Source organism: Serinus canaria, chromosome 19, assembly GCF_022539315.1.
Source record: "Serinus canaria isolate serCan28SL12 chromosome 19, serCan2020, whole genome shotgun sequence".
Lineage (NCBI taxonomy): Eukaryota > Metazoa > Chordata > Aves > Passeriformes > Fringillidae > Serinus > Serinus canaria.
The window spans coordinates 9,294,765-9,322,508 of NC_066332.1; the positions used below are offsets into that span (position 1 = coordinate 9,294,765).

General features: G+C 44.2%; 1 protein-coding gene across 2 annotated transcripts in view; it reads left to right on the forward strand.

Moving 5' to 3' along the window:
* AUTS2 (activator of transcription and developmental regulator AUTS2) overlaps positions 1-27,744 on the forward strand; it is a 786,103-nt gene that overhangs the window by 361,035 nt on the left and 397,324 nt on the right. For both annotated transcript variants that reach the window (XM_050981633.1, XM_050981634.1), the window contains exons 3-4: positions 1,467-1,568; positions 10,329-10,364. In XM_050981633.1, coding sequence (XP_050837590.1) covers positions 1,467-1,568; positions 10,329-10,364 — 138 coding nt within the window. The remainder of the gene's footprint in view (positions 1-1,466; positions 1,569-10,328; positions 10,365-27,744) is intronic.

Here is a 27,744-nt window from a genome sequence, read left to right on the forward strand (position 1 = left end):
GATCAAACTTGCAGATGCAGTTTGCTCTGGCAGTGGTAGGGAGAAAGTGATAACCTGAGGGTGAGGATGCTTTTTGTGCTGCTTCAGTGACCCTGGGAGGGAGCAGCTGTGGCTGTGGGTGAACAGTGTACAGGTAGGAAAACATCAGCAGAAGTGTAGGTTTTGTTTGTGTACACCTGTAAAAGTGCATCTCTGTGAATTTTCGTCTGTGCTTGTTTCTGGAGAACTGGAAATAATTGAGAGAGAGAAGAAAGAGGAGGATGAAGGGTGATGGAAAGTGTTGGAAGAGGAACCTTTGGTCTCCAGTCATGGCATGGAGATGAATGAATTCCTGCTCCAGTATTACCATCATCATATTAACAATTAGAATAAGTTAGCAGGAGTTGTTTGGTGTTTGTTATATGGATATTGATAAGTGTAGTAGGTCTCTCATGAAATACTTCATTGGGTACTTCACCAAGTATTTTCTCTGCATTTACCTCTGCTTCCAGTATTTATGTGTGTGATTTTAAGTCTAAATTTCTGAAAGAGACTTCTTGCCAGTATTGACCAGCAGAGTTAGTTCAAACAAAGCATCAGCAAGGCTAAATGAAAACTTTAATGCATTCAAGCAAAATACAGGGGAGGATACTTGAAAGCAAAGATATGCTTTTTCAGCATTGCAGTGGATGTGGATCATCTCTTCCTCTTGCTCTCTAGGTGTACATGTGCTCTTGGACATGTGTACTGGGTGTCTGTGAATGTTTCTCTCAGGACACTGCTGTGTAATGTGGTAACCTCAACAGTCCAAAGTGTAAGAGAAAGCAGATGTGTTCTCAATTGTAATGAACATGTAGTTTAGGGGTTTTTTTTGTGGTTTTTTTTTTTATTACAATGCCAGTAAAGTTCATTAAAGCTGGTTTGAAAAACAAAAGCAGTTTGATACCTATTAAGTAGTTCCTGTTGTTTTATGAAAATTGAGGTTTGTTGGTTGAAAATTGTTAAGAGTGCCAGGCAGTGTGGTTCAGGGCTAGTCCAGCAAAAGAAAGGTTTCTCTGGAGTGGTGACCTCCTCTTGCCCTGGGGAGACTCCCATTGATCTCAGGTCCTCAGTGCTCTTATGCCGTAATGAGGGAGGAGCTGATGCTGTGAGTGCTGCATTGTGATGGAAACCACAAGCTTCATCCATGGCAGAAATTCCTTGAGAAGTCAGAAAGTTTCCTGGAGGAAGGTCTCAAACTGTGATCTCCTTTGGCCACGAGTGTTGTTGGGACACAAGTGAGCTCCTGCCTGCAGCAGCTGCAGCTCCCACGGGGTGTCCAGGGCTGTCCGTGGTGTCCCTGGGGCTGTGCCCTGGCACAGGGACACGGAGCACTGGCACTGCCACAGAGCCACGGCCATCCTGCTGCTGGGAGGGGATAAAGGACAGTGGGACAAGGACTGAACCAGGCTCAACTCTTGCTGTCTTTGTGTCTCCTCTGTGTGCAGCTCAAGCCAGGCCAGAACAGCTGCCGGGACAGCAACAGCGAGAGCGCCAGCGGCGACTCCAAGGGCTTCCAGCGCAGCAGCTCCCGGGAGAGGCTCAGTGATGTAAGTGCACCTCGGGGCATTGGGATCCTGGGATGGCTTGTTGCTAAAATCTCCTTCCCTTTGGGGCTTCAGCTCAGACATGGGGGGTCAGAAATTTAACTTAAGAGTAGGAAGAGATCCCGCACACGCCCGGTGCTGAATAAAGATGCGCACCTACTTTACAGCTCCTACCGGGGTGGGGTTTCACAATCACAGGAGAGGAAGATGTGCCTTAGGTCTGTGCCCCGGTTCAGTAAACTCCTTAAAGATTGATACAATGGCTGTGTGCAAACATTCAGCTCTTTGGAAACAGTTGAAGGATATTTAATGAAGTTAAGATGTTCTGCATAGTTGAGAAGTGAGTAACATTTTTACCCCAAGTGGTGGAGGAAAAGAATGTATTTCTTTGGGCTACATACTGTCTTTATGAGAAGTATTTGAGTGTCTAGAGAGACTCAGTTATATATAATGAATTGATATAACATGGCCAACAATAGCATAAGCTCTGCCTTTGTTGCTCTACCTAAAGTGCTGTGGAAGGGCCTGAGATGGCAGCCCTGTGGAGAGAGGAGTTCTCCATGGGAGAATGCTGCTCATTCACCAGTGACACACATGAGTTGTTCTGACAGAGCAATGACTACAGAAATCTTTCTGTTGCTGCAATTAGATTACTATTTATTATGTGTACCATCACAATCCTTGAGTGTTTTATTCATGGCTCTGTGTCCTCTGTGCCACATGCTTTACAACACAGAATATAAAGAAAGCCCTGTCCCAACAGAGTATCTAAATTGGAGATTTTGTAGGTCAGATCCTTTGCTGGTAAAAGCATGGATAGCTACATCAGTCAACCCAATTTGTACCAGCCAGCAATCTGGCCCTGCTTTTAACTAACCCACATTTTGGAAATGGGGATTTTATCGATAGCATGTCTGTGTAGATTTGGATGACAGATACCAGATGGTGTCCTCTATAGGCCAATCCAATAAAACTGAACTGAGCAGGCACTAAAAGAAATACCTTTGTAAAGGATACATTTCCTTGTGCAAATTTAAGCCTGAAGGCACACAGCTAGCAATTTTTGCTGAATTGTGCATATCACTGGAACAGATGCCTGATTTTTTTTTTTCTGTGAAAGTGTGAAATCTGTAGCACTCTCTCTCCACATCCCTTTGTCACATTATTTTAGAGGTCCATTTCTTCCCCAGAGCCAGCCTTTATGGGTTACATTCAGCTAAACACTTCAGAGCTTACCCTTCATAGCTGTCAGCTGAGGTCAGTCTCAGGGCTGTGAGATCTCTTTGGAAGAGGAGAGTGAAACCAGAGGAGGTAGTAAGGAAATGCTCTGTACAGGTAGCAGTGGAAGGCAGCTGGATGTCAGCCTGTCACCATCATCATCCTGGCTTGTCTGAGCCCTGTGGCAGCTGGGAAGCCACTGCAACCAACTTCACAATTACACAGCACCTTCAGCAAAAAAATTTCACAGCTCCTTACAAACATGGTTTTGATTTAGCTTTGTCATTCCCTTGCAATGCAGTGAGTGGAGAGCTCTGAGGTTTATTGGGCTTCTCAGCAGCTCACAGCATTGCACTGCCAGACCTGGCAGTGAGAGCAGAGTCCTGGGTCCCCTTCCACCCATCAAATCCAGTTTTTCCTCTGATGTTTTTACAATACTTTTCCTTTGTCTCGGTGCTGTGGCAAATTAAAAGGAAGTAGAGAGCAAATACAACTTCCCTAGTGCACCCAGGAGAGGACAGAGGGATTCACAGGTTGCTCAAAAGAAATGTTATGGAAATATATTTGGAGTTGTATATTTTAAAGTGTAATACATAATTTATGTTTTGCCTAATTAGGAAAGTTCCTTTGCTTTGATAATTCATTGCAATACAAGCATGTCTCTGTGGTCTGGCATCACCAGTTCAGCTGAGACTTGAAAAACACTCACAAGACAGCTCTCACTGTGCCTGGTCTGTGGTGGCCCTCCCCAGGCTCCTTCAGTTCAGAGCTGTCCATCCCATTGCCCCAAAATCAGTTCAGAGCTGTCCATCCCATTCCCTCCTTTCCCAAAGTCAGTTCAGAGCTGTCCATCCCATTCCCTCCTTTCCCAAAGTCAGTTCAGAGCTGTCCATCCCATTGTCCTCTCTCCCAAAATTGGTTCAGAGCTGTCCATCCCATTGCCCCAAAGTCAGTTCAGAGCTGTTCCTCTCATTGCTCCCCTCCCCAATTCAGTTCACAGCTGTCCCTTCCATTGTCCCCTTTCCCAAATTCAGTTCACAGCTGTCCCTTCCATTGTCCCCTTTCCCAAATTCAGTTCACAGCTGTCCCTTCCATTGTTCCTCTCCCAAATTCAGTTCACAGCTGTCCCTCCCATTCCCCTCTCTCCCAGAGTCAGGTCAGAGCTGTCCGTCCCATTGCCCCAAAACCAGTTCACAGCTGTCCCTCCCATTCCCCCTTTCCCAAAGTCAGACACCCTGTGTGCTGAAATGACAGGACCTTCCCCATGTTTATTTTCAATAATACTGTTTGAAAAAGTCAGATGCCTGATGATACCCACTATTTACTGTCCAGAAAAAGCTACAAAGAGAGTAAGCTTTTCTCTGAAGCTTTGCTTCTGTTTTTACAGCTATTTTCTCAGAAAAAAAAAATATACAAAAAGTGTACCAAACAGAAGATAGAACAAAAAATGTAAAACATTGCAGGCAGATTAACCTTGAGGTCAGAAAGCAAATTTTGGCCATGAAATATAATGAATCTCCACTGTTGTCACCTGGCAGCACTGCAAGGCTAAGCATGGCTCCTGTATGGAAATGTGGCTAATGACTGAAATGCACGTTCTCCAGGTGGATGATCCACTTTCCCCTCCCCAGTTTGAGCAGGATGGTGAAACAGGAATGTTAGAGCTTCACAGGACTCCCTGCAGAGCCTGCTGAGAGCTCAGTGACAGATGCAGAATGAGGAGAGGGGATAATGAACACCCCCTTGCAAACTGACATGTCAGTGGCTTCCTTCCCTCTCCTGTCAGGGATCTTTCAACTTTGCCTATTGTAAATGTACCTGCAGCCCTTGGATAATGCAGAGTGATGCAAAGGGTGTTTACAAGGAGGGACTCCTTTCCAGGCTAATGAGATCCAAGCAGGTAATTTGCAGCATTTGTGAGAGGTGGGCAAAAATGAAAAGAAGATAATTCAGTGAAAGGACCATGTTAAACAGGAGATTTTTCTCATAATGAGCCTTGAAATAGCATCAGACAGTAGGAAGGGGAATATCCTCTGCTCTTGTCAGATGCAATGCAGTGAGACTGATTTCTGTCAGCTCCTCTCTTTGTCCTCGCCTTGCACACGTGTGCACACACCCACCCCTCTGTGAGAGAACATAATTAGCAAAGAACCTGACCTCTGCTAGATTAGGGATAATGATTGCTCAAATATTCCAGTGCAAGCAGTGCCCTGATCCAGCTCCCCCTCTGAATTTCATAAACCCATGGCTCTCTGCCTTTCTCCTCTGTATAGGTTTTTTTTTAGGAATGACAACTTGTTTTTTTCCTTTATGGACAGAGGTAGCTCCAGGGGCCTAAAGGAGAAATTGGAGAGCTGCTCCTCCTTTATATATAGGGTGCTGTAGTCAGTTTAATCTCATCAAAATCTTGCCAGTAGTAGAATTCATTTTGTTGAGATCTTGCTTGGAGACAAGATGGCAGCGCTTTCTCTTTTGCTCAGCTTGGAGCTCAGTCAACTTCTTTTCTTTATCTCCCTGTATGTATTTATTTTTAATTGAGTCCCCCCTCTTTGGAATATATTTTTGTCATGTTTTACAAAACAGCCAGGAGATTTACCTGAGGAAAACATGAGAGTTACAGCTAACCTGCATGGTTAATGCACTGAGTGTTCAGGGGTTCAGGCACTTCTTTGCTAATCAGAAATCAAACCACCTGATTTCTTTGGAGCACAGTGAGGAGGTGACAATGAGGACCAAGTCCTGAAATCCTGAGCTCCCTGCCCACCAGGTCTGCAGCTGTGTGCTTCAGGAAGAGACTCCAGCAATGTAATCCTGTGGGCAGCTCATGGTTTCAGCCCCAAATCCAGGATATTTTGATATTTTCAACTCTTTTGTCCCCCATCCCTCTCACCTGTACAGAGCCAAAGACAAATCAAGGGACAGCCTTTGGGTTATGTGCTGTGAAACCCTCAATGCTGCTCCCTGGCCAAAATATCACCAGTGACTTTGGCAGTGTGTGGAGTGGAGGCACACGAGCACAGCTGGGTCTGTGTGCTCCTCCTGTGCTGGGTGTTTGTCCTTGAGAGGAGCCACAGTGAGGAGGTGACCATGAGGACCAAGTCCTGAAATCCTGAGCCCCCTTCCCACCAGGTTTGTGGCTGTGTGCTTCAGGAAGAGACTCCAGCAGGGGAATCCTGTGGGCAGCTCATGGTTTCAGCCCCAAATCCAGGATATTTTCTAATTCTTTTGTCCCCCATCCCTGTACAGAGCCAAAGACAAATCGAGGGACAGCCTTTGGGTTGTGTGTATAAAGGGGCTCCCAGAGATGCCAAAAGTCACAAGCTAAGCAATATTAAGGTAATAAAAACCTGTTACCTTTAATCAAGGTCCTACAGGTGCAAGTATGGCAAAGTGCACACGTGATACAGTACTTGGACAATTGTATAAGTTTAACAAATTAGCATACTTCAGAGAAAGTATCCAATTAGAGGTTAAGTAATCCTTAAGTTTAATTAAGTAATCCTCCCCCCTCTTTTGGCTCTGCCCTCCACTGAAGCCCCCATGGCTTCCCCAGCTTCTAGCCCCACATTTATTATGTCTACAATACATGGAAAAAATAAAACATCCTTGGCTCACTGTGAAGCCCTCAGTGCTCCCTGTCCAGAAGATCAGCAGTGATTGAGGGGAGGCAGAGGAGCAGGGCTGTGCCTGTGTGTGTGCCAGGGCTGCTCAGCAGCAGTGGCTGTGCTTTGTGTGGTGTGGCTGCGAGGGTGGGGATGTGTGTGTTTGTGTGTCTAAGGTTGGGTGCTTAAATGCTTTGTTGCATTATGTTAATTCCTCGGCAGTGCAATCAAATTCATGTCGTAATTAAAGCTGTCAGTTGGAAGGCAAGCCAATCGCCAAGAAAACACAGCATAACAAATGAAGTGAAATGATTCTGCGTGTAGCTATACAATGCTTCGCCAGGCATGAAATTAAATAAGTAATTTGATGTTGACATCAGAAATTGAAATGATACCCACTGTTCCTTCATTCAGTCAGACCTGCATAAACAATAGCCAGAACAAATATGTACAACACAGTCTTTCTCCCCACCCAGCTCCCCAAGAAATGCACAATATATATGCAAAATGGGTATAACTGTGCCTTCCAAGACCTCAAGGATGTAATTTTCTTTGGTACACAATAAACTAATGCTTACACGAGGGTTGCTACATTTTTGCTTCTGGGCCAAAGTTCTTTTCTTTAAGAAAGGATGGAAACAAACAAAAAAAAAAACCAACAAAACAACAAACCAACCAAAAAAAAAAAAAAGGTGGGGGCAAAAAGCTCAGAACCCTGTCAATTTTAAGCAAGTGTATTTTGCTGATGGGCACCTGATGCAGGCTTCTGCTGGTGGTTGTGTGAATATCAAACAGTATTTCTAATGTCCTATTTTGCAAAGGGTTTCGGAAAGTGAAACCATTACCTCTATTATAGGCACACTTTATATAAGAGCTATAGAACCAGCCAGTGCAGCATCACGACTCAGCATGGGCTTGTAAAGATGTTTGCACAGTTGGTCCCGAGGCTGGGCACGGGGTAGTGGGAGCCTTTCACTCTTGGGAGTTGCCAAAAGGTGAGAAGCTGTCTCCTTGCATAGCCCTCGCTTCAGCCTCTGTGCTCTGCCAGCACACGGTTCAGCACAGCTGACAGTCATCCATGCATGTGCAGCACAGCCTCTCATCCTTCAATTAAACAGAGTTTGCAAACTGTACTCTCCATATGCAGCATGCAATGTGTGAAGGGCTATATTTCCATCCAGCAAACTCAAGTTCCCTGAAAATGCACAGTTGTTCAGTGGAAGTCATTTGACTGCTGTGTTTCGACTGTCCTCCCATAGCCATTGCAGCATTGCTTTTGAATGAAAATATTCAGTGGGAAATATTTTGTTTGCTTATTCTTTTTTTCTTCCTCTTTATTGTTTTGTTTTGATACTCTATCCTTCCAAAACTTGGAATAAAAAGCAGACAAAAATTACACACAGATGCAGAATGCAAACTTTGGAGCTTTCAGCCAGTAAAGTAAGTTTAAAAAAACTGTGAGTGAAAGAGTGGGACTCTCTTGGCATCTGCACAGAGCTGAAACAAAAGTGGTTCAAGGATTGCACGTGTTGTATTTGTGGGTAGATCTCCAGCTGAAATGAAAGGCATCTCAATGGCAGGGAGCAGGGAGCAGGGTGAGGGAAGAGGAAGGCAATGTGTGTCCTGTTGGGTACCGAGCAGGGAGTGCTCTGTGCCAGGGCTGCAGGGCCACAGGGGCTCCAAGAGATGCCAAAAGTCACAAGCCAAGCAATATTAAGATGATAAAAAGCTGCTACCTTTAATCAAGGTCCTCCAGGTGCAGGTATGGCAAAATGCACATGTGATACAGAACTTGGACAATTGTATAAGTTTAACAAATTAGCATACTTCAGAGAAAGTATCCAATTAGAGGAACAGTTAATTAAGTAATCCCCCCCCGCTTTTGGTTCTGCCCTCCACTGAAGCCCCCATGGCTCCCCCAGCTTCTAGCCCCACATTTATTATGTCTACAATACATGGAAAAAATAAAACATCCTTGGTTCCCTGTAGAGGCAAAAAACCCAAAACTGAATAAGAGTCCAGGAAGGTGAACTTAGGGTTCTAAAATCTTAGAGAAAGGGTAGGAAAAGGAGTAGAGCTAGCTAAGGAGCTATGTAACTGTATAATAGTAATCTACAGAGGTATGAATATATAACAAATGTATAAAAGCCAAAATCTTTTTGTCATTCCCAAAGCAGGACCTGTGCCCATGGAGTGGCTGTGCCAGGGGCTGTGCCCAGCTGGAGCAGCAGCTGGGCTGGGCAGTGGGAAGGGCTGTGCCAGTGCCCAGGTCAGTCCAGCAGGATGGGCATTACCAGGGACAGCAGGGAAGCTCTCAGGGACATCTCCCCTGGCAACAGGGGATGTCCTGTGGGTGATGGTGGCACAGGGAGCAGCAAGAGTGGGGACAGGAGGACATTGGAGTGTCTTTAGTTGTGTGGAGTTCCCTTGCCTGATAGCCCCTGCAGAGCTGCAGTTTGGCTCCCTGTCCGGGAGCAGGAGTGAAGTGACAAAAATTCTCTGTCTTCCCTGTGCCCAGGCCCCTCTGCAGGCCTGGCTGTCCCCAGGCTGTGTCACCATGAAAAGGGAGGCTGTGCTGAGGAACAGGAGTGGGAACTGAGCTACAGGAGTGGGAACTGAGCCCCAGGAGTGGGAACTGAGCTACAGGAATGGGAATGGAGCTACAGGAGTGGGACTGAGCTCCAGGAGTGGGAACTGAGCTCCAGGAGTGGGAATGGAGCTCCAGGAGTGGGAATGGAGCTACAGGAGTGGGAACTGAGCTACAGGAGTAGGAACTGAGCTCCAGGAGTGGGAACTGAGCTCCAGGAGTGGGAACTGAGCTCCAGGAGCTCCACACTGGTTCTCTGGCAGCCTCACTAGAGAATGCTCCTCTGCTTTTGCTGCTGTGCCCAAGGGCTCTGGAGGCTGGAGCTGGGCACTGCTCCCCCTCTAATGGAACAGCCTGACCTGGATTAGCACCAGGATCCCCCATGTCTCTGAGAGAACCTGCTGTGTAATCCCCATTGCTTAGATGAAAAACTAATGAAACAAAACCCTTTATCTCCTTAATTCCTGTGAATATAGAGGTTGTGATTATGTCCCACTTAAACTGAATTTCACGATGCTATTTTTTTGTAAGCATTTAAACAAATTGATTATTTTTCATGGTAGGAATATTAGTTCTAATTATTTGGATAGGTTTGAGTTTTGAAATCTATTTCACACTGCAGATATTTGCTGTTTGCTTTTTTTGTGGTTGTTGTTTCCAAGTCCTTGGTTTGTCAAACATTGTGGACATCCAAATGGGAAATGGTAGTGACTGCATTCTCCAGAAAATGGTACATTGACTAAAGCAGCTTCTCTGTGCCCACGCATTCTTTACATTTCAGACTACTAATTATGTTTACAAAATGTCTCATTTTAGAAAAGCACTATGTGTGTACTAACCAAGGCTTTCGGGAATAAATTGGCAAACAGGTCATACACTGAAAAAGTCATCCAAACCCACCGGGCTTTTTGTTTTGAAGTCAGTCTACTTTTTTTCCCTTTCTCCCCCTCCCTCCTGCCCCTTTGTGGCCACGAAGCTGAGGAGCTGGAGTCCAGGGCATTGAATGTCAGCATGTCAGGGAGGCTGGTTGATGAGTGTCTGTTTAGTCTCAGTGCAGGGCGAAATGCCATCATTAATTCATTACCCAGCTGCCTGTCAAATAAATTGGCAATTACGTCCACGGCAGAAGCTTGGAATTCAGTAAATAGCACGTTACCATCTCCGAGTGGCTGAGAGATGTAAAGGGAAAAATTAAGCAACATGGTGTTTGTTTCAGTAGCAGATGACAAGGGGCAGGACGCCGGGGCTGTGATGTGGTGATGAAAAGCTTGGAAAGGGCTGGTAATGAGCTGTGTGGATTGGAACGTGTTAAAAACCATCACTGACTTTCCACTTTGTCTTTGTGTTTTATTGCAGAGCTCAGCTCCTTCCAGCTTGGGAACAGGCTACTTTGTAAGTGTCTATCTCCACTTTCACCCTGTGCCTCGGCAGCAGAGTGTCCCTCACACAAAATGCCTCACACAGAATTCATGGACACAGGGACACCCCACAACCCCCTCTGCCCAAGGGCTGAGTGCCCCCTTCTCATTTATTCCTCACAAATACCCTGCAAGTAACATTTCCACATGGTGGTCTGTGTTTCCTTGAACTAATCAGGTGTCATTTTAATTACTACACAGATTTTAACACCACCTAATTTACACAACTGCAGCAAATAAAGTGAGCCCTGGTCTCAGCAGCTCTCTGATGGGAGATGGGAGGATCCTGATTCCCCCCTGCACCCGTTCCTGTTGATTCCCAGATTTTAGAGAGCCCATTACAATGCTTTGCCCCATCTCCTGTGTACCACAGCCCAGAGAGCATGCCACAGTGATTTCTACCTGTTGCTTAAAAGCCCATGGCTCATGGACACTCTTGGAAAACACAGAAGTTCTATTTATGCCAGATTTCCATTTTATGTCCTGAGAAGCAGATCAGGCCCCAGCTGGTTTGAAAACTGATCAGTTTTTTTGGGATTTGTGATTTATTTGCATGCACCTGTATTGATTTAACAGTCTATAGTCACACCTTTCTGTTCATTCCCACGTTCATCAATGCAGAGAAGTTTGGGAGTGAAAAATGTTTTCCATTCAAGCCAATGTACTGCTTATTTTCCTCCAAGATTTATATCTAAATTGCTCATATCCTGTTTCTCTTGTAACTTATGCTGTATTCTCCAAGCACATCCTTTCTGCCTTTGTAATAACTGTAGGAGAAGCAGAGCTTTGTGTATGTCCAAAACCAGGTGGGTAAAATGGGAACCCTCTCCCATAGCACTGCTCTGTGAAGTTATCAGGATAATCAAAGCCTCCTTCTATCTTCCCATTGCACTCTGGGGAAAAGTAAACTCTATGGTATTCAATTACATGATGGAAAGCCTTGGCTGCACTCTTGTCACATTCCCAGAGAGTCATTTTCCTCTATTAGCTCATGGTGAATTTAGTCTTTTGTCACAGACGTCTGTGATCCTGTAAGAAAGTTATGGGATTAAATTGTGGACCTGTGGTCTCACAAAAATTGCACAAAAGTTGCTTAATACCTGGAGAAGTGCTGTGTCCTGCTGGATTTACACTGGACTTCTGCACAAACAGAACATTCCCAGTGCTGGTGGTGAGGTGTGAAAAGAGCATCCTCAGGTGAAAAAGTTTTGTGGTAGTTGTTCTGATTATTCCAAGGCCCAGATCAGTGTAAGGTAAGTTGTGAAACAGAAAAACAAGCTGGTTTCCTTTTTTCATCACTTGCCCTGGTTTGTGTCATGTATTTTTAAGAGAGAGGGGATGAAGGAGAAAATGATATCAAATGGCTCAACATTTATTTAGAATTAAAAGTGAATCTTGAATGTCTTTCCATAGTTCAGAATGAATTGCTTTCCTTTGTCTGGGAAAATTCCAGCCATCCAGAGGTCTGAAGACCCTCTCTGGAATGGGACAGGTGTATTATGGGCTGTGCCATGGATAAATGAGCCTTGTTCTTGCAGGGAGAGCTGAATATGCATGGTTTGAGAGCTGTGCTCAGCTTCCTCTCCAGGCAGCAGAGGTAACAGAAGAGAAGCCATCTGCTGTTCCCTGCACCATACTGTCTGTGGGTTGGTCCACTAAAGTGAAAATCTGGAAGGTGTCAGCATCCCCTATGCTCCAACAGAAAGCTTGAAAGTTTCCAGCTCTCCTGAGCAAGGGATTCAGTAACACGAAGAAGCCTGACATCTTCTAGGGCTGATGGATTGGCACCTTAAATCTTTCCAATTTGGGTCTGTGTAGGTGGGGGAGACATCCCTTGTTGGTGCCATTAATATATTTAACTGAGCTCTTTCTTTTCTGTAGTCACAGTATTGAGAGTCTTTAACTTCCTTTTTTTCTCTCCTCACTAATAGCCAAGTAGGTAGAAAATGTGCTTCAGTTTCTATCTTAAAGTTGTTTTTACACTTACACAGTCTTGGATGAAACATGAAGGTTATTTCCCTCCCTTTTCACTTTGGAAAATTGTTTTTAGGATTATCTTGCTTGTTGTTTTAAAAAAGCCCATACTCTTATTAACTTACATGGGGCAAATAAAACCCAGATGTGTTTTGTGGTACCAGACAATGAGAAAAATGCTCCAGAGTGATCCAATTAGCATATGTTTCTGATCAATGTAATTATTGTGTTATCAATGTGCAAAGGAATATGCACTTGAATTGACTTCTTTTTCCCAAAGCTTTTAACTAGAAAAGACTGTTAGTTTTTGTGTTTGGTGTTAACCCAGAACATCAAAACAGGGGTCATTGGTCTCAAATAGTAAAAATAACTTCTAGTTTAATAGATAATAATAAAGCTTTGGCCCTTGGAAGTGATTTGCTGGATGTTGTACACTGGCCTCCTATGAAATATTCTGTACTGCAGCTCACCAGAGGGAGCAGAGGAACCAGGTAGGTGAAAATGGACTGATGGACATCCACTGCAGAGGGAAGTAGGTTTCATTCAGAAAGGAATGAACACTGAGGTATGGATTAAGGAGCACATGTTTGCTGTTTAAATCAAGTATTAATGGAATCTTCATGTTTTTAGGCCATGTTGCCTAGCCCAGAGATAATCCTTGTCCAGCTTGGGATCCCCTTGGAGGACCCTGCTTGCACCAGGCACTCAGGGATGGGATGGGCCATGTGTCTGCAATGTTTGTGCATGCCACAGCAAAGCTAAAATGACTTTTAGGTCCTGTTACTCTGTAGAGATCACTGAGTGTTTAAGGGAACATTCATAAAGCTGACACTTCTCAGGAACACAAAATCATTCCTCCAATATCTCTGTGATAGCTCCAGCCTAGAAATTCAGTATGCAGCTTCAGTGGTAGTGGTGAAGGCTGGCATCTCACCTGACTCTGAAAGCAGATCAATATCTGACTGGCAGAGCTGGAGACTGAGTTCTGTTCCTGTTGTCTCTGTGTAAGTGCTCCTGGAAAAGCAACAGGCAAAGGAAAAATGCACGTGCTCTGGAGGGCATTCCCAGCCTGCTTTGGCAATGGACAGGGTTGGGGATCTCCATCAGGTGATTCAGCACAACCCACACCCAGCTGGGGTGACAGAGCTGCCCTGGATTGAACAAACTGGAATCAGCTGCCTTCAGCAAAATGGCCCCAGTGTGAGTGGCCACTGAAGGAGAGGGGATGGTGCAAAGCTGTCAATGAGCTCTAAATTCACCTTCAAGTTTGGATTGCAGTTGGGAACAACCCTCTTCTACTCCTTTCACAGCTGTTGGTGTTTCTGTAGATTCTGTTTAGAAGACATTTTTGTTGGAGTGTGTTTCACCTGTCTCGGTGCTCCTTGTCACAGGAGACACTTTCCCATCCTTTTTGCATATTATTAAACCAATAGTCAGAAAAGAGGAGGTAAAAATCATTCTAATTCTCCTGGGAGCCTTTTGTGCTGGCTTGACTTTACTGCTTCCTGTGGGATCAGTCCAGTCTATGACTGGTGCATGTGAAAAAAGATTTTGGCACGTGTTAATATTGGTGCACCCTAAGAAATCATAACTTAATACTTCCTGGAAGAGCTCCCAGTTGTCTTTGATATTTTTTGCATTGCAAATTGTCATTGTCTCTCATCAAAGACAGATTATAAGGTAGATTACATCTCATCAAGATGTCAGATCAGATAATTGAAAAGTAGTTAGAGTTTTAGAAAAAAAAAAATCACCATCTCTTTACCTGTAAAAGGAAAGCTGTTTGAATGATGGGAGTTTTTAATGTTGTCCAGCTGTCTTGAGATTTCAGAAGGTTGAGATGTTTTAGAATACAATTAGAATTTGTGTAACAGTAAAGCTTTTTCTCCTACCTAGCTTTGAAGAATGGTTTTTGCTCATTTGTGTATCTTGCCAGCCAAATTCTTTTTAAAGTGGATAGAGGTTCATTGGTTTGCAACACAGACCAGAGCAGAAATCAAAACTTAAATAACTGAGTCTTTTGCTTCTAAACAACAGCCCTGATTCCCAAGATTGTCAGGTTCTTTGGCAATTGAGCAGTTTCTCTGCTTTTGGTAACTTATTTCCATTTCTGTATATGTCTGCTTCTTGAGTCTTTGTTTCTGAGCATTTTCTGTTCCTCTTTTAATGTTTTTTTTTTTTTTAATTGCATGTTTGTGTTATTTTCTTTTCCTCCAAATGCAAAGAGTTTATGAATTTTTCAGAACTGGGTAGAATTTGGAAATAAGCTGGTGATGGAAATCACACTGGGAAGGCAGAAGACTCCTGTGACCCTTCTTTTCCTAACACTGCTTTTGCTCCACCTTAAAAAAAAAAAGAAAGAAAAGCTAAAACTGTGCTTTGCACATGGGCTGGTGACTCAGGCAGACATAAATCCTGAGCTTATTCCCCAGGGCTCTGGCTAATCAGTTGTGCTATCCAATTTGGCCCTGAGTAGGTTGGGTTCAGCAGATGTTTGTGCAGCTCCAGCGTGCCACTGGGACACTGGCTTCTGCAATGTTGCATTACATTACCCAGAGCTCTAAAAACACATCCCAGGGAGAATAAGGGAGCACCAGTGGTGTTTGGGATGGATATGATGGGAAAGCCAGTCTTTGGCCTAGATAAGGGCAGCTCTTTCTCTGTGCACTGGGAGTGATTTTCATCTGAGACATCATCCTGCAGCAGAAATGTGGAATTAGTTACAGCAGCACATTGTGAGCTCTCAGAGAGCCCTTCAAAGAGCAGATTCTCCCTCCCTGCCTGGCCCATGTGTTTTGGGAGTGCTCCTGGGGAGCTGAGCTTTGTTCCTTGAGGTGGGCAGGTTTGTGATGCTGGGTGAGAGGCAGTGAGGAGACTCCAGTGCAGTGAAGTGCAGCAGGACCCACTGCTTTCCTCAGGAGAGAACAGGTCAGATCAGAAGTGTTGCTGGAAAGGGGCTCAATAAATCCAAGCTGCTAAAGCTGCAGAAGGGATGGAGTCCTTGACTCCACACCACGTGCACTGTGCTGTTGGTAAATAAAACCTGCTCTTGCAAGCAGATTAAGCTGCTCAGGTCATTTTAGAGCTTGACTTTGGGAGCCAAACATTTAAGTGTATTTTGCAGATGTAAAAGTGTGTGTCCATCTGGAACCCCCTGAGGTCCCCAAGGCACTGCACAGTGGCACCACACCATGGACTGTCATGTCCCCTGTGAACAGAGCTGGAAAGAGGATCCTTGTTATCCTCTCCCAGGCACTATAAATCACTGTTAACAAATCCTAATTTGCTTAGTAGGGTAATGAATGATCTCCAATTTTCTCACTGTAATTAGTTTTACCAACTATTATTGTGAAGGGTATATTGAAATCCATTTTAACTTCACTTTAAATTCTCCATGTGCCCATTCTTTGCAGAAGTGAAGCTGACAACAGAGGTTATGAATCTTCTGACAGTAAATTCAGACTGGAGCAAAGTGGACAAGATCCCCAGTAGAAATCTCTCTGTGGGCTGTAATTACTCATTAGTGCTTGCAGCCCTCAGTGGAGTGGGTTTGGTGTGGTGCACTGAGACCAGCAAACCTGGTATTTCTTCATCTAAAATCTTTTAGGTGCTGTCTTTTGTTTTCCAGGAGCCATTAAAAATGCAGTTTATTCTAACTGCTGCTGTAAGGGAGACATCATCATTGCCAACTAAATACATTGCATGTAATAAAGTCTACCCTAGGTCTATTAATTTCAGCATTTATAAACCATGGTGCTGTTCCTAGGGAGAGCTGAGGCTCATTAAAGAGTTTGCTAACAACATGACCAGCAAAACAAGAAGAACAAGAGCAGCTGCATTTCCAGCATCCTGCTCATCACAATAAGAATACTTGGAGCAAAACAACAGATTTTGGAGAAGAAAACTCTGTATTTCACATATTATTAATTCAGTATTTGGGGAAAGATTAGGCAAGCAGAATAAATGACCTGGGCTGGAATTTGGTCAGGACTGGTCTCTCCTCAGAAAACTTTGAGCAGAGGTGGTGAAGGTTGGAGTTATTTCTGCAGCCCTCCAGGATGGTATTTCCTCAAACACTGTAGATTTCTGCCCTAATGCAAGCTTGTGCTTTTTGAATAACATGCTTTGAATCTAAGATACTAATCCATATATTTCTTTGGATTGTGTATGTGGAACTGTGTTGTCCAAATGTTACAGAAGGGGAACAGGGCACCACAGCAGTTTCTTACCCAGCCAGACAGAACTGAGAGCAGATCTGAGAATTCAGGGCTTTCTGGTTTGTCCCCTCATTGCTGAAACACAGATTTTTCACCGTCTGTCTGAACAATGGAATTTCTTCAATAACTTTATAGTAATTTCTTTAGGGCAGTCCCCAGATACTTCAGTGATTCAGGGGGTGACATCCCCAAGGGTTTGTCACTCAGCAGGGAACAGAGTCTGCTGGCCTGGGCCTTCCCTCTCCTTGCCCAAGCCCACTCCTGCTGCAGTTCTTGAGCAGTTCTCTGCTTTTTCTAATTAATAAATAAATAATAATTAATAAGCATTAATTATTAATAAATAATTAAAATTTTTGTGCTTTGCCTCAGTGTTTGCTTTGCATTCTTTCTCAGTGTTTTGCATTTCTGTGTCTTTCCCATGTTTCTTTTTTATTTATTTATTTATTTATTTTTACATTTCTGGAATGATGTTACATTTACTCCTGCCTTTCTTCAGCAAATGCTTCCCTTTTCCACCTGTTTCTGTGCATGTTCCCCACTTACCTTGTTGGATCCACCTTTTCCCCAGGGATTACAAGTGTGATAAATGGAGATATCATAAAAAAAAGAAGGGAAAAAGGAAGGAAATGAGAGGGTTTATGTATTTGGAGGGGTGATATAAAACTCTCCATTGTCTGCCAGAAGGGGGTCCCTCTTCTGTCACCAGTAGAAAGGGGAGTGTTCAAAGTGGCTGGTTAATAACTATTTACAGAACCCTGGAGGTGTTCTTGGTTCCTGTTTCTTGTGGTATCTCAAGTGAACTTGCTTAATCATTTTTTTTCCCAGCAAAAATCAATCTAGAACAATCAAGACAATCATTTATAGGCAAATGTTTAATTTAATAATTTCTCCTTCTGGACATTATAAGATTTCTATAAGTAGCAGAAAGACTTAAGATTTGCTGTCAGTCTGTTGGGTCTCAAATGCCCCAGGTTACTGTGGCTCATGTTCTGCTCATCAACTCCTGCAAAGCAAAAGGATTCTTTTATTTTGTGTTCCCCCTCTTTCTGTCTCCTGTGACACGTGGCACAAATTGCAGATGTGAACCTGAATAATAAAGCATTGCTTCACTGATTGCTAAACATGCATTATGGTGCTTTTAAACTCATTTCAGGTCATCCTACTGCAAATTAGTTTGATTGCAAGCAGTTAAGCTGTCATATACAGAGCCTCCATCTTCCCAGGGCCTCAGTTTCATATCAGCACAAGAGAATGCTCAGCAGCATTGCCTGCATTGTGTGTTTGATATTTTGGAGTCTCCAGAGGAGGTTCTGTATGGTTTCATGAAAAGGAAAGGGCTGTGCAATCCCACACTGGAGTGTGCAGGGACTCCTGGCTTTGTGTCATGTGTAAAGGGGGCTGTATGTATGACACAAGAGCCAGTTTCCCCTTGTTTGTGATGTTTTGGAACTTGGTGGGATTTGTTGCTCAGTGGAAAAAGTGACACTGGACTGTTCCTGTTGCAAATTATCTCATGGCTTTATTGTTTGTGATGAGATTTTTCTCAGCAAAATATGAATTAACATTTTCAACTATGTGCTATAACAGGAGAATCTTTCAAGACCTCTGCATGGTGTAAGACAGGAATTTATAGACCAGTTCAAAATGGCAAATGGGAAAAAACATTGTGGTAGAAGGGAGGTGAAAGGCTGAAATGTGGTGATTTCAATAGAAAGGGTTTGGTTTGTGGTGCCTGTTTGGGTGAGCCCTGTGTGGAGAGAGAGTGAAGCTGATGCCAGTGGGGGAGCCCTGTGCCAGCCTGGGCTGCCTTGCAGAGGAGAAATCAGAGCTGCCCTGCAAAGCTGGTCACCCTGGAAAGCACCAGTGCAGTCATGGGCTGACTGATAGGATTTCTGTGGGGAAGGTAATGCAAAAGCCCCCAAGGAGCAGGAGTGTGCACTAGGGATGGATGATGAGGAGAAGCCATGTGCTGGTGTTATTCTGATGGCAGTTTCCAGAAGCTTTTCATTTTGCCATTTTCTGAGAAATACAGTCTCTCTCTCTCTCTTAAATTTTGGAAGAATACATTTATTAATTTAGGCTGCATCATATTGTTTGTTTTTTTAAAAACAATCGTTTTTTTCTTCTTGCAAAATTCACAAGTAAGGAAATCTGAGCTGGTTAAGTCAGGAGGAAAACTGCTGAAATACTGCAGGCACTGAGCTCTGAGCCTTGCCCAAAGTATGACTTGTTCCTATGCCAGTGAGTGGTGCTAAGGTGAATATTGGGTTATTCTTCTTTTGAAGGTGAATATTGGGTTATTCTTTTGAGTCCCTTGGAGGGGTAGCAGGCTTGTGCCTGAAGCAGAGAACACATCTCCTGATTGCAAGAATTAAGGCTGAATTTCAGAGAAAAGAGTCCAATCCCCTTTCTCAGCCTTTTATGTCAGAACTCAAAATTGCTGTCTGATAAAATGTAGGACACCAGATTGAATTACTTCATTGAACCACTGCTGTCCCCTGTTAATGGTAATTGCACGGATATAGTGGTCTTTCTTGGCAACATCTCAGATATTTACCTCCCACTGTTTTTCAATTCAAACCTTTGATGAAAATATTCCCAGTACTTCTTTAAAGCAGACACCCAACTGTCTTTCTTGACAAAGGCAAGGTCTTTAAATCAGATCCTGACAATTTGTGACACAGCAGTCTATCTAAATCACCTTTTACCTATGTCTCTGTGTCATTTCCTGGAAAAAAATGTCCATCAGAAGAAGGTTGCTGAGGGCTTGGTGCTCAGAGAGTCTGTGTGTGTGGCAGCACCGAGCTGGAAGATTTGTGTGTTTGTTTCAGTGGAAGTAATTAAATGAAGGCTTGTAAAGTTGGAATGCATGCTGCAATGGTTCATTAGAAATATTTGGGAGTATTTTGTCCATAAGAAAATGATTATTAGGTTATTGCTGCTCTCAGACCATTAGGAAGTCAAGGATTTGATGGCCTTTCCTTTAGCAATGGTAAATCTGTTTTTAAAAAAGGAAAAAAGAAAAAGCAGGGCAAATATTTTTATCTTTGCTCCACCTGAGGGTTAATGTGCATTCAGCTGAAGTAGCTTCTATTCACCTCCTGAAATCTCATCTCTCTGATCTGTGAACTCTCCCTCCCACAGAGGGGTGTGGATGCCACAGCACTCCTCAGCCCAGCCATGGTGTGGTTGGGGCCTAGGGGGAGCAGGGCTCTGACTCCTTGTTTTGGTTTGGAAAGCCAGGTGTTTGCTAAGGAAGGCAGGAGCCTCTCCTGAAATACTAAATGTAAACACCTCCCTCTGAATTGCTATAAATTTTAAATTGAGAGGCTCTCAGTCAAAGATATGGGAGCAGGAATAACAGTTCTTTATTAGGGAAGAAAATAAAAATATAAATAAACACTGCAGTGAACTAAACCAACCCAGCCAGAGCACAGCCTGACACCCTGTGGGTCAGGGGGCTGGCAGCAGTGCCACTGGAATTGTGGCTCAGCCCTCCTGCAGTGCCAGGGCTGGTTCTGCTGGAGCAGGGATCCTGGAGAAGGGTGCACTCTGCCTCTGAAGGTCCAGGGGCAGAGGCAGCTGCTGCTCCTCTGGGAATCCAGTGCAGAAGCTGTGCTGGTGTTCCAGAATCTCCAGATTCTATCCAGGTGGGAATGCTTGGCTCCTCCCCCTGGGCTCACATCTCCCAGTGGGATGCTGCAGTTCTTATCAGCCATGCAGGGACATTCAATGGCCTCTTATCAGCAGGTGTGTCCCCAGAGGGAGGAGTGGGTGTGCAAGAGATAAGGAAAACTGCCCCCTGATCAGAAGACAGCTGCCCCACCTCTGTCAGATGGCAGTAGAATACACATTGCCTTGCTGTCTGGGACACTCCTGAAGTCACAGCCCTGCCCTTGGCATTGCTGGGGCATTGCTGGGGCATTGCTGGAGCATTGCTGCCTGCCCCATTGCTGCCCCTGCTCACTCCTGCCAGCACATCTCTGCATTCCTGCCTGTGCTGCTGACAGTCTCAAGGCTGGCATGGAATATCAGTGGACTTGGCCATGGTGTGTAGCATCACTGTAAAATAATTTATGGGAAAAACCTGTAAAAATCAGTTGTCTGTGAATGAAAGGAGAGTAGGTTCTATGAGAATTTCTGATGAATGTTTTGGCTGTTCATTTCATTCCATGGCCTGTATTCCATGGCACGATGTATTTGGTAAACCAAATCCATAAAAATATCTGCAAACTGCTGGGAAACACTGAGCAAAGGAAGGGCACTGGGGATGGATGTGGAAGGTTATTAAGAAACAGAGAGGGGAATCACAAGAAAGTGTGTTCATCAGAGTCCCACCTGTGTGTTTGTGAGTGCTGGGCAAACAGATTTCAAGCTATCACTGTAATAGAACCTCCAAATATTGATAGCACTGACCAACTGTTCCACCTTAGCAGCTAAAAAGAGGCTGTTGTTAGGAGGCAGAACAGATAGCAGGTAAAATAAGAGATCCTTGCCAAGGAGGACTTGTCTGTCAGGGATGGTGATGAAGGGTGAGCTTGGAGGGGAAAAAATAACTGTTCTGGTGAGAGCATGTGCCAGGCTGGTTCAGAGAGTGAAGTTCATGTTTGGAGTAACATCAGCACAGCACATGGTGACACTTGTGCCTTTTGGAAATGCAAGGAACCTCTCAAACCAAGTGCTGGACTGGGGTAGATCAGTGAGTGCAAGAGGAATGTGTTGCAGTTTCAAGGAATCATTTCTGACCCCAGGTGTGAGGGGTTTCATGGTGCACAGCTGAAAGAAGAGAGAGGGATTTGAGATTTTTCAAGCACATAAAATATTCTTCCAGCAGAGATGGTCATGGCAAGTCCATGTTCTCTCTGTTGTGATGAGGAATAGAAAAGGGAAGAGAGCTGCTGCCTCATGTTCTGCTTCCATGCTTAACTTTTGTTTTCTCCTGTGGCTTCTGAAGGTGGAAGTAACTGATTCTAGACAGTTTGATGGCTTTGCCACACTTATGGTATCCAGGTTCTGCTTTCTTTTCTGTGATGAAATATGACACTAAATGTAACAAGTGAAGTATTTGTACTGTACCTTGGCACAGCAGCAGCAGCCCCAGAAGTTTTCCAGCTGCAGCCCCAGAAGTTTTCCAGCTGCAGCCCCTGTTTCTGTAGATGGGCTCATGCAGGGGTTGGAGAATTGGCAGCACAGCTGCCTGAAAGGGAACCAGAGCCCCTGTGTGATGGGGCTCTCTGGAAGGCCCTGATGGTGACAGTCCCTGTGCAGAGAGATCACTCCCACCTGGTGGGTGCTGAGCCCTGCTCCTCCCTCCCTTCCTTCCTGCACAGCAGTCACATCTGCCTTGCAGGGCTGCTCCCCTCAGGGTGCCAGCTGTGCCAGGCTCTCCCAGCAAACCTGACCTGAGCTGGCACATCCCTGCAGCCACCCCTGCTGCCAGCTGCCAGCTTGGAGGAGGCAGCCTGGAGCCCAGGATGCTGTTAAACAGCACCAGGAGTTGTTTGCTGCCTCCCCCTGGCCCTTCCCCCTGCACAGGGGCTGTGCCAGGTCCAAGAACCGCCGAGCTGCCAACCAGAGCAGAATTACTCACAGCTGCTGAGTGCCACCTGCTCCTGCCCAGCTTCAGCCAAAACAGCTTCCTCCCCTGAGTGCCCTGGAGTGGGGAATCCAAAAGCTGTTGAGAGCAGGCAATATTTAGTGTGGATGAGGAAGAGACACAGCAGTTCTTGCTCGGGAGCAGAGCGTGTGACGCAGGAGGTCTCCAGGACTAATGTCTGCCTCTCCTGGTCCAAGCTCCCTCAAATCACCCCTTCTCCTTCTTCCAGTACATTGCTTATGAATATTAATTCAGCCCTCTCTCCCTTTATATGCCATCCTTTTTCCCCATCCAAGCTAATGCAAATTTAATGTTGTTAAAAACAAAAAAAAGAAAAAGAAAGGTCTGCAAATGACAGTGAGAGCAGAGTGTCTTCCTTGGCTCTGTGATATATTCATGCAATGACACCTGGTGTGACACTGCATTTTATTCTGTGGTAGAAGAACTCCTTGACCCTCAGAAAGCAAAAGAACACACTTTCTTGTGATTCTCCCTCTGTTTTTTAATAACCTTCCCATCCATCCCCAGTGCCCTTCATTTGCCCAGTGTTTCCCAGCAGTTTGCAGATATTTTTGTGGATTTGGTTTCCTAAATACATCTTGCTTACTTAAATTCTCTGTGGTACAGAAACAGTAAATAAAAGGTTGACATCATTATGAATTCAAAGCAAGAGGCCACTTGGCAGCCCTCTGAGCACCATATTCTTTCTTCGAGAGTACTTCATTGCTTCAAAGGACTTTGTTCTCATTGAATCAGTAGAAATTCTGTTGTATTTAACAAGAAAGCCATGTTCTGTTGTGTACATTCATTTATTTTAACGGAAGATTTGAGGAAGGCTTGTTGTTGAGTTAACCTGCTAACATTTTATCAAGTTTGTGCCTGGCTTTAGGCTTAGGAGCTGGCTTACTTAGGTGCCTTTCAGAGTCAAAGCTTAGGTTTAATTTTGTTGCTTGTATCATCATTATCCATTGATTACTTCTTGCTTTCACCTTTGCAGTTCAGTTCCCAGTGTTTCTTTTTTCTTCTGCTTTTCTATCACTGTCTGAGTGTCATTAAACTGCTTTGAATTTGCTCTTCATTCATTTCTGAGCTGAGTTATAAAGTCCTTTTCCTTGCCTATCTGCAGTACAAATGCCTGGAGTGATAATAACTAAAGCCTCTTTATTATTTCTCAAAAATATCACCTGGGATGTTCAGCTGAAGGTGGGTTTGCTGCAGCTTGGTTGGAAAGATAAAGAGAACTTGAGGCAGCGTGGGGAGAGCTGTGGGCACTCAGGCTGTCACATGCTCACTTGCATAAATAATGTCAGCTAGGAAATAAATCATAGCACTCTTTGCTGTTGGTAGCCTGGCTTCCTAAAACTTCTCCAGGTCCTCTCCAGGGGCCTCTGCCTGATGCTGGTGATGAATTTTTATAGTAGCCTCCTCGAGCCAGGTCTTACAAGCTCTTGGAGGTCTATAACACACCCAAGATAGCTCAGCTACTCTTGGAGGCATAAAAATCAGCAGGATGGCTTCTGTTGCAGTGTTGGAAACAAAAAGATTTAATTAAAGGCAAAATAACCAACAGAGAAAAACCAAGCCCAGTGCCAGGGGTTCTTGCTCTTGGTAAAATACCTCACAAAAGCAATTAGTTTCTTCTTGCTGTAATGAGTATGTAAGGGAACAATTGGAATACAGGGCTTTGAGAAGTGGCAATCCCAATGAATTCCACTGACAACCTGTTCTGTTTCTCCCATCTATTTCTTCCTCATTGCACAGGACCAGGAAATTTATTGTTTATGATACAGGATACCCCTTTGGAGGAACCAACTGTTCCCTTTTCTTGGGTTCTGAGTTCCTGGAATGGCTCCCCAGGTATCAGAAAGTCTCTTTTTTCCCAGCCCCAGGACCAAGGAAGAAGTCGAGATTCCTCAGCTCTGCTCTCCAAGGTTGTTTATTTTCCCTTATCTGTTCCATTCTCTCTCTGCCCTGCTGAGATCTGTCCAGCAGGTCGGGTTGGGGCACAGCCCCTGCCCTTGGGGTGCTGTTGGCTTTTTACACTAAGAACTGTGTGTGCTTTATTTACAATAATTTCCCAATCCCTATCACCTGTGTCAGACAGTCTGTCTGTGCTCTGAACCAATCCACAAGTGTCACCATCACTGCAGGAGATGGAGGACAGGAAGAAGGAGAAGGACAGGACACACCCAGATTCCTCCCTCTTGCCTCTTGAACCCCCATTCTAAATCCCCAAATTTCTACTTTTCACCCTGTGACAAATTCACTGTCATTCTATTCAAACCTTTGTGGCTTGTAACTCCTCACCCAAAGTTGGTAATTGTTTCCATGGGCTAAAATCAAAGGCACAGGGGTTTCTGACTCTGTGCCAAGGTCTCTGAGCCCCTGACAGGGTCTGGAGTCCTCCAGGGCAGCCAGAGCCATGTCCTGGGTCCTGACACCTTTCTCTGCATAGCCCAGAGGAAGGGGAAATGCTTGTTCCCTACAAAGGGGTGACTGAGCTGCCTAAAAGCTCATGGAAAGGCAGGATGGTGGAAACAGGTCACAGCCATTATCTGCAGGTCATGCATCCAAACTGGTTTGCAGCTTTGCCTTGACCAGCAGCTTCCCTGGCCAGGAGCTCTGTGTCTCCCTGGGTTCCTGTGCTCCTGCTCCCACAGGGTCTCTGTTTCTCCCTTCTTTTCAATTATTGTGTCAGTTGACAGTGTTCACATAGCTAGAGAGCAGTAAAATATTTCATCTGTTGACTGCTGCATCTAAAATAGATTAAATTAGTGTTTATTCAACTTTTTACTGCTGACTTACAAAATTACTTTTAGTCTGGTTTGGATAGATAACTTTTTCTATTAATTTATAGCCATGCTCTGCTTTGATTGCTTTTTTTTCATTGGTATCAAATCATATGCTGCTTTAATATTTCCTCCAAGATGTGCTCTTGATTAAGTCTGTGTTGGATATTTATACCACCGAGAAGGATACTATTTAGAAATTCACTTTCTTAATAAATACCTGTTTTTAAAGCTCTCACTTCTCTAAATTAAGATGACTTGATTTAAGTGTAATTAATCCTGCTTTGTTTCATGGAGCTTTTGCATAGACATTGGGAGAAAATACTGCATCCTGAATGGACACATATAGAATAAGTGATACAGGATCAAAGGGGATGTGATTTTGGGATGAGGTGTAAAACATTTTGGTTTACATTTTTATCTAGAATGATTTTGGCTTTGGTACTGTGGCAGAGTCTGGGATCCTCTCATTAGTTTCTATATATCACCAATCTGTGTCTCCAAAAGCTCATGAGAGAAGTTAATTGGGAAGTTTGAGATTTAAAAACCAAAGCCATTGGAGAGAAGAGAATATAATGCAAAAAAAGTTATATAATTATATACTATAGAGTTAATAATAATTATATATAATTAATTATATAATATATCAGTATATATTGTAAATAATTATGTGACCTCATCAATCAGATGCCAGCTCACAGCTGCTGCCCGTGGCTGTGGATGTGCAAAGTCTCAGGATTCAAAACAAAAACTGCCCAGGGCTGGTACAGAGTTCCCAGTTTGGCTGCAGAGCCCTGCCAGGCTACCCCAGCTGCTGAGCTGGTCTGGGGGTCAGTGAGGAACAGACAGGCCCTAGATGTGTGACATACCTCACAAAACATATTCTTCTGTCTAACTTTCTAGGGAAATACCTTTTAAAATGATCATATTTGGGGGGGGTTTTGCTTGTTTTGCTCAAGAAGTTTATGTACAGCAAAACTGATGTTTTCATGAGCTCTTCAATTTGTTTTTTAGCCTAGCCCATTACACTTGACCTTTCTTTGCACCAAAAAATATTATTCAAATGGTTGTAATTTAATGTGTTTTCTTTGTCAGGTGCTAGTTTTTGAAAAAAATCCTGATATGTCCCTCCAAAGTATGGAGCAGGCATGTGAACCTTGAGGCCCTGTCAGCTGTGGTTGCTCTCACTGTCTGGAATCTGCCAGTCCTGGGAGTGCTCCTGCCCCTCCTTCCCTGCCAGTGGATTTAAGCACAGCTCCAGTTCATTTTGCTCTTTGAGGCTGATGTGGTTGATTTTGCTGGTAGCAGAGGAAGGTACAAGAGCAGATCCTTCTGCTGGCTGCAGGGCACATGTGGTAACTTCCATGGGGAGCAGTAACACCCACTGGGGAGTGTGCAATGGCCTCAGCTGCAGCAGCTGTTTGTGACTCAACATCTGGCCTGGCCTCAGCCTCAACACTGTCAGGGTTCTCAAACTAAAGGACTGAGCATTTGGATAGTTTATGTAAAAATATTCTGGTTTAATGGGTTTTTTGGCTTTTTTTTTCATTCTTTATGGCCCTTGGAAGGAAAAAAAAGCTCTTGTATGTGGCACTCTCATTCTCTGAACAGAGAGAGATAATTCTCTCTCCCAGGATTTTTCCTGGAGAAGCGCAGAGAGAAGAACAGAAAACAATTCTTATCTCTATTCTGTGCTCCTGTTGTTTTTGCACTTGTGGAATGTGTTAGGAAGATTGTTTACCTGAAGAGATTTGTCAGTTGGATTCTGCTGAGGATTGTTTTGGTTCCTTGGCCAATCACTCAAAGCTGTGTCCTGGCTGTCTAGACAGTCACAGGTTTTTCTTTAGTATCTTTTGTACTCTATAGTATTTCTTTAGTATAGTTATAAAATAGTATTAATGTACTATAGTGTAGTTTTAATAAAGCAATTGCTCAGCCTTCTGAATCAGAGAGTCAAATACCAATCATTCCCTGCATCAGGGGCTCCCTACATTCAGTACTTGTAAGTAGATATTTTTCCCCAAAAAACCTGTGGCTCTGTTCTCTGCTGATGGAAAGGCCTTGTTGCCTGGAGATAAAAGCACCATTTCTTGCATCAGTTTAAATTTCACTCTCCTCTTCACAGTCTCATCTCAACAAAGCAGAGGTTCAGGTTTAAACACATGCTTACATCTGTTTTATTCAGGAGAGCGTGTAAGCACACATGCATAACTGAAGTCAATGGGATTTAAGTGTGTGCTTCACTTTAAAGCATGTGCTTCACCACTCCCCTGAATGCAGGGGGTTTAATCTGAGTGCTTTGGAAATTGCAGTGGCCTTGCACATATTGGTGCTTTTATCCATCTGGAAGGAGGGCTACTGTGAAATTTAGTAAGTACTGTTCACACTTTGACATTTTCCTGTAATGCATGCCTGCTTCTTTCCTTGCAGGAAGTTTAGTTTACCCAAAAAAGCACCGTGAGAGGGTGGCTGGAATTTGTTCCTGTGCCTTTGAGTGGGCTGTGTGGAGGCTGATGGGGGTGGGTGGGTGCTCACACTGTGGCTGTGCCCAGCTCTTCTGTCTAAAGCATGATGGCACCCAGCACTGCAATATTTCATCTGTGCCTGGCGCTGGAGGCTTTCCAGTGGCCACTTGTGAATATTTAACTTGTCCAGGACACCAGAACCTTTCCCCAGACCGTGTCAGAGTGAAGAGCTCAGAGGCACCTGAGAGCAGTCACTCCTACCTGCCTGCCTGGGTGTTCGTGGTACTTGGACGCCTCTGTAATTTCCCTTCAG